Source organism: Salmo salar, chromosome 06 (genome assembly GCF_965601325.2).
Source record: "Salmo salar chromosome 06, fSalSal1, whole genome shotgun sequence".
NCBI lineage: Eukaryota > Metazoa > Chordata > Actinopteri > Salmoniformes > Salmonidae > Salmo > Salmo salar.
This window is the reverse complement of record NC_138296.1, coordinates 96497501-96505000: the sequence shown is the minus strand read 5'-3', so window position 1 is coordinate 96505000 and position 7500 is coordinate 96497501. Positions and strand designations below refer to the sequence as shown.

General features: G+C 45.7%; 1 protein-coding gene across 1 annotated transcript in view; it reads right to left on the bottom strand.

The window, feature by feature from the left end:
- Positions 1-7500, bottom strand: part of LOC106608347 (MYB proto-oncogene, transcription factor) — a 23195-nt gene that overhangs the window by 6348 nt on the left and 9347 nt on the right. Inside the window, exons 4-7 of the mRNA XM_082976184.1 lie at positions 7240-7332; positions 4888-5157; positions 750-966; positions 541-667 (exon numbers count right to left, since the gene is read on the bottom strand). Coding sequence (XP_082832310.1) covers positions 541-667; positions 750-966; positions 4888-5157; positions 7240-7332 — 707 coding nt within the window. The remainder of the gene's footprint in view (positions 1-540; positions 668-749; positions 967-4887; positions 5158-7239; positions 7333-7500) is intronic.

Below are 7500 nucleotides of genomic sequence, written 5' to 3'. Positions count from 1 at the left end.
ATCGTGAGTAATTTAGTAAATTCACCAGAAGTTTGCGGTGGGTATGCTAGTTCTGAACATCACATGCTAATGTAAAAAGCAGTTTTTTGGATATAAATATGAACTTGATTGAACAAAACATGCATGTATTGTATAACATAATGTCCTAGGAGTGTCATCTGATGAAGATCATCAAAGGTTAGTGCTGCATTTAGCTGTGGTTTGGGTTTATGTGACATTATACGCTAGCTTGAAAAATGGGTGTCTGATTATTTCTGGCTGGGTACTCTGCTGACATAATCTAATGTTTTGCTTTCGTTGTAAAGCCTTTTTGAAATTGGACGGTGTGGTTAGATTAACGAGAGTCTTGTCTTTAAAATGGTGTAAAATAGTCATATGTTTGAGAAATTGAAGTTATAGCATTTTTTGAGGTATTTGTATTTAGCGCCACGCGATTCCACTGGCTGTTGACTAGGGTGGGATGCAAACGTCCCACTGGCCCAGAGAGGTTAATAAGAAGATAAAAGTTCAAACAAAAGGCATAGAGAAACGTAAGCTTACATGTCGTTCTTTTTCTGGGTTCGGGGGTGTGGTCTCGGTGTAGAGGCGTGGCCAGCAGGGGTTTCTGGGAGCTCATTGGTAGGCTGTCGCTGTCTGAGCTTTCCGGGCTCGCCGATTGGTTGAGAAACTGCAGGAGAGAAAAAAAATGTTTAGAAGCTGAACAGAATCACAGGAACACAATTTAAATCTACAGCAGAGATACAACTAACTACATGGAGGGTTCTGCCGTTGGTTAGCTACCTGCGAGGGTGAGAAATGCAGGTTTCTGACTGGGGAACGCTTTGGCGTGGAACAGAAGAAACCGGCCAATGAAAACGCAACATTGTTTTCAGTCTCTGAGCCCTGATTGGGCGAGCACCTGTCCGTTCTGGACGAGCTCCTATCAGAGTGCTGGCTGGTGCTGAGCTCACCCAATGAGGAGCGGCTCTGAGAAGGGAGAGGGCAAGAGTGACAGAGGAGCCGAGACCAGATTCAGGTCAAGTCTTTTAGATTTAGTCTGGGCTTCAGTCTGGGCTTCAGTCTGGGCTTCAGTCTGGGCTTCAGTCTGGGCTTCAGTCTGGGCTTCAGTCTGGGCTTCCGTTTGGGATTTAGTCTGGGCTTCAGTCTGGGCTTCAGTCTGGGCTTCAGTCTGGACTTCAGTCTGGGCTTCAAGTCTGGGCTTCAGTCTGGGCTTCAGTCTGGGCTTCAAGTCTGGGCTTCAGTCTGGGCTTCAGTCTGGGCTTCAGTCTGGGCTTCAGTCTGGGCTTCAGTCTGGGCTTCAGTCTGGGCTTCCGTTTGGGATTTAGTCTGGGCTTCAGTCTGGGCTTCAGTCTGGGCTTCAGTCTGGGCTTCAAGTCTGGGCTTCAGTCTGGGCTTCCGTTTGGGATTTAGTCTGGGCTTTAGTCTAAACCAGAGATCGGCAACTGGCGGCCCGCGGCCCAATAATAATAATACAAAACATAAAAATATATATATATATATATTTATATTTATTTTATTTTTGGAGGGAGGTAACTCATTCAGGATCTAATTACACTGAACACAAATATCAACGCAACATGCAACAACGATTTTACTGAATTAGAGTTCAAATGGGGAAAATCAGTTAATAGAAATAATTTCATTAGGCCTTAATCTATGGATTTCACAGGACTGGGGAATACAGATATGCACCTGTTGGTCACCAGATACCTTTAAAGAAAGGTAAAGAGCTCAGAAAACCAGGTGGTAACCAGTCATTTACACACTGAAGACGGTTACCACGGTTCTTCCTTCGTTGCCACGAGGGGGGTAGTTAAAATGTTACGCTCGCAAGTGGTGGTGGTGGTGGTGGGGGGGGGGGTGGCATGCATGATGAGTTCCTGTTTTCTTTGTGGCCCCTCCCCCCCTCCCCCTCCACCAATCGCTGATCCTGTAGTGACGCCTCTAGCACTGAGATGCAGTGCCTTAGACCGCTGAACCAGGGTCTGTAGTGATGCCTCTAGCACTGAGATGCAGTGCCTCAGACCGCTGAACCAGGGTCTGTAGTGACGCCTCTAACACTGAGATGCAGTGCATTAGACCACTGAACCAGGGTCTGTAGTGACGCCTCTAGCACTGAGATGCAGTGCCTCAGATCGCTGAACCAGGGTCTGTAGTGATGCCTCTAGCACTGAGATGCAGTGCCTTAGACCACTGAACCAGGGTCTGTAGTGACGCCTCTAGCACTGAAATGCAGTGCCTTAGACTGCTGAACCAGGGTCTGTAGTGACGCCTCCAGCACTGAAATGCAGTGCCTTAGACCGCTGAACCAGGATCTGTAGTGATGCCTCTAGCACTGAGATGCAGTGCCTTAGACCGCTGCACCAGGGTCTGTAGTGACGCCTCTAGCACTGAAATGCAGTGCCTTAGACCGCTGAACCAGGGTCTGTAGTGACGCCTCTAACACTGAGATGCAGTGCCTTAGACCGCTGCACCACTCAGGAGACCATGAATTACAGAACAATGAACTACAGCACAAAATACAAACCCTCCAACCCAACAAGACCTGTGGAGTTGATGGTATCATCCTCAATGAAATGATCAAATATACAGACCGCAAATTCCAATTGGCTATACTTAAAACTCTTCAACATCATCCTCAGCTCTGGCATCTTCCCTCGATATTTGGAACTAAGGACTGATCACCCCAATCCACAAAAGTGGAAACAAATTTGACCCCAATAACTACCGTGGGATATGCGTCAACAGCAACATTGGGAAAATCCTCTGCTTTATCATTAACGGCAGACTAGTACATTTCCTCAGTGAAAACAATGTACTGAGCAAATGTCAAATTGTCTTTTTACCAAATTACCATACGACAGACCACGTGTTCACCCTGCGCACCCTAACTGACAAACAAACAAACCAAAGTCTTCTAATGTTTTGTTGATTTCAAATAAAGCTTTCAACTCAATTTGTCATGAGGGTCTGCTATACAAACTGATGGAAAGTGGTGTTGGGGGGAAAAACATACGACATTATAAAATCCATGTACACAAACAACAAGTGTGCGGTTAAAATTGGCAAGAAACACACACATTTCTTTCCACAGGGCCGTGGGGTGAGACAGGGGTGCAGCTTGAGCCCCACCCTCTTCAACATATATATCAATGAATTGGCGAGGGCACTAGAACAGTCTGCAGCACCCGGCCCTCACCCGGCTAGAATCTGAAGCCAAATGTCTACTGTTTGCTGATGATCTGGTGCTTCTGTCCCCAACCAAGGAGGGCCTACAGCATCACCTAGATCTTCTGCACAGATTCTGTCAGACCTGGGCCCTGGCAGACCTGTGCCCTGTCAGACCTGGGCCCTGACAGACCTGGGGCCCTGACAGACCTGGGCCCTGACAGACCTGGGCCCTGACAGACCTGGGGCCCTGACAGACCTGGGGCCTGACAGACCTGGGGCCCTGACAGACCTGGGCCCTGACAGACCTGGGCTCTGACAGTAAATCTCAGTAAGACAAAAATAATGGTGTTCCAAAAAGGTCCAGTTGCCAGGACCACGAATACAAATTCCATCTACACACCGTTGCCCTAGAGCACACAGCAAACTATACATACCTCGGCCTAAACATCAGAGCCACAGGTAACTTCCACAAAGCTGTGAACGATCTGAGAGACGAGGCAAGAAGGGCCTCCTATGCCATCAAAAGAAACATCAAATCTGACTTCCCAATTAGGATCTGGCTAAAAATACTTGAATCAGTTATAGAACCCATTGCCCTTTATGGTTGTGAGGTCTGGGGTCCACTCACCAACCAAGAATTCACAAAATTGAGACTCTGCATGCAGAATTCTGCAAAAATATCCTCCATGTACAACGTAAAAATGCATACTGAGCAGAATTAGGCCGATACCCGCTAATTATCAAAATCCAGAAAAGAGCCGTTAAATTCTACAACAACCTAAAAGGAAGTGATTCCCAAACCTTCCATTACAAAGCCATCACCTACAGAGAGATGAACCTGGAGAAGAGTCCCCTAAGCTAGCTGGTCCTTCCATAACAAAGCCATCACCTACAGAGAGATGAACCTGGAGTAGAGTCCCCTAAGCAAGCTGGTCCTTCCATAACAAAGCCATCACCTACAGAGAGATGAACCTGGAGAAGAGTCCCCTAAGCTAGCTGGTCCTTCCATAACAAAGCCATCACCTACAGAGAGATGAACCTGGAGAAGAGTCCCCTAAGCTAGCTGGTCCGTCCATAACAAAGCCATCACCTACAGAGAGATGAACCTGGAGAAGAGTCCCCTAAGCAAGCTGGTCCTGGGGCTCTGTTCACAAACACAAACAGACCCCACAGAGCCCCAGGACAGCAACACAATTAGACCCAACCAAATCATGAGAAAACAAAAAGATAATTACTTGACACATTGGAAAGAATTAACAAAAAAAACAGAGCAAACTAGAATGCTATTTGTCCCTAAACAGAGAGTACACAGTGGCAGAATACCTGACCAAACCTGGTTACAGCAGGAATCATATACATATAGCCACTGTTAAGTTGTTCTTGATAGCATTATCAGTTCTGATAACAACAATCACTCTGTTTTTCTCTCTCCCTCCCTCACCCCTCCCTCACCCCCTCTCTCTCTCCCTCCCTGCCTCTCTCTTCCTCCCTCACCATCCCCACCCCTCCCTCCCCCTCACCATCCCCACCCCTCTCTCCCTCCCTGCCTCCCTCTCTCCATCTCTTACCACCCCCCTCTCTCTCTCCCTCACTGCCTCTCTCTCTCCCTCCCTCAACCCCTCCCTCACCCCCTCCCTCTCTATCCCTCACCACCCCATCTCTCTCTCTCCTCTCTCTCTCTCTCTCTCTCTCTCTCTCTCTCTCTCTCCTCCCTCCCTGTCTCCCTCTCTCCCTCCTTGTCTCTTCTCTCCCTCTCTCTCCGTACCTGCCAGGCAGCAGTTTGGCGATCTCGGCCCAGCGGTTGCCCAGTTTCTCGTGGGCCTGGTAGATGATCTGGTCCTCTTCCTCGGTCCAGGAAGTCTTCTTCACCTCGGGGTTCAGGTGGTTGTGCCAGCGCTCTCTGCACTGCTTCCCTATCCGACCCTTCAGGTGCTTGGCGATTACCGACCAACGCTTGGCTCCATACTTCTGGACTAGCTCGATAACCTAGGTGGAGGGACAGGTGAGGTGGAGGGACAGGTGAGGTGGAGGGACAGGTGAGGTGGAGGGACAGGTGAGGTGGAGGGACAGGGGAGGTAGGGGAGGGGGAGAGGGGAGGTGGAGGGGGGAGGGAAGGTGGAGGGAGAGAGAAGGGAGGGGGAGAGGGAATGTGGAGGGGGGAGGAGGCAGAGAGAAAATACAACAGTTTATTAGTCTTTGTCCATTTTCAGAAACAGACCAACAATGCTGATCATTCCTTCAGTCAACCCTTTCCTTCCCTCACTCTCTCTCCCTCTCCTTCTCTCTCTCTCCTCTCTCCCTCCCTCTCTCCCTTTCCTTCCCTCTCTCTCCCTCACTCCTTCCCTCTCCTTCTCTCTCTCCCTCCCCTCTCTCCCTCTCCTTCTCTCCTTCTCTCTCCTCTCCTTCTCCCTCCCCATCCTTCCCTCCCTCTCCTTATCTCCCTCCCTCTCCATCCTTCCCTCCCTCTCCTTATCTCCCTCCCTCTCCATCCTTCCCTCCCTCTCCTTCTCCTTTCTTTATGTCTGTATCATTCTCTCTAAATGTTGGATCCACCTGCTTGTGGTTGGGAGGGAGTTTCCATAGTCAGCTTCCTTGTTAATCATTACCTCATCATGGCTTCTGTGTGTGCAAATACTCAGGAATACACACCTTAAAACTCATCTTTCTCTGTGTGTGTGTGTGTGTGTGTGTGTGGTGTGTGTGTGTGTGTGTGTGTGTGTGTGTGTGTGTGTGTTCAGATAATAACATGCAGTATTTAGAAAGCTATTGAGTACACTACAGGACATGACGCCTTATTCATCCTTATTCATTCTTATTCATTCTTATTCATTCTTATTCATTCTTATTCATCCTTATTCATCCTTATTCATTCTTATTCATCCTTATTCCTTCTTATTCATCCTTATTCATCCTTATTCATTCTTATTCATTCTTATTCATTCTTATTCATCCTTATTCATTATTCCTTATTCATCCTTATTCATCCTTATTCATTCTTATTCATCCTTATTCATTCTTATTCATCCTTATTCATCCTTATTCATTCTTATTCATTCTTATTCATTCTTATTCATCCTTATTCATTCTTATTCATCCTTATTCATCCTTATTCATTCTTATTCATCCTTATTCATCCTTATTCATCCTTATTCATTCTTATTCATTCTTATTCATCCTTATACATCCTTATTCATCCTTATTCATCCTTATTCATTCTTATTCATCCTTATTCATCCTTATTCATCCTTATACATCCTTATTCATCCTTATTCATCCTTATTCATTCTTATTCATCCTTATTCATTCTTATTCATCCTTATTCATCCTTATTCATCCTTATTCATCCTTATTCATTCTTATTCATCCTTATTCATCCTTATTCATCCTTATACATCCTTATTCATCCTTATTCATTCTTATTCATCCTTATTCATTCTTATTCATCCTTATTCATCCTTATTCATCCTTATACATCCTTATTCATCCTTATTCATCCTTATTTATTCTTATTCATCCTTATTCATCCTTATTCATCCTTATTCATTCTTATTCATCCTTATACATCCGTATTCATCCTTATTCATCCTTATTCATCCTTATACATCCTTATTCATCCTTATTCATCCTTATTCATTCTTATTCATCCTTATTCATCCTTATTCATCCTTATTCATTCTTATTCATCCTTATTCATCCTGTATTCATCCTTTTTCATTCCTCAAGGTTCTGGACAAAAGTAGTGCACTGTATTGGGAACATTACGGACATAGGGTTCTTTAAAGTTCAGTAAGGTCCTGATAGGGGTTCTGTACACGTTTCTATAAGGTTCTGAAAGGGTTCTCTATAAGGTTCTATAAGGTTGTAGTGGTTTTCCCGTGTGGCTCAGTTGGTAGAGCATGGTGTTTGCAACGCCAGGGTTGTGGGTTCGATTCCCACGGGGGGGGGGGGGCAGTACAAAAAAAATAAAATGCATGAAATGAAATGTATACATTCACTACTGTAAGTCGCTCTGGATAAGAGCGTCTGCTAAATGTACTAAAATGTAAAATGTAAATGTTGTATTCTTACTCTCTGGTCCTCCTCCTTGGTCCAGGGACCTTTGATAAGTTCTGGGTTGAGAACCTTCTGCCAGCGGTGTTGACACTGAACGTCTGTACGGTTCTGTTGGAGGACAGATCGATAATGAACGGGTAGTTCTAGAGAGGGAGAGGTGTAGAGGTATAGAGGTGTAGAGGTATAGAGGTATACAGGTATAGAGGTGTAGAGGTATAGAGGTGTAGAGGTGTAGAGGTATACAGGTGTAGAGGTATACAGGTGTAGAGGTATAGA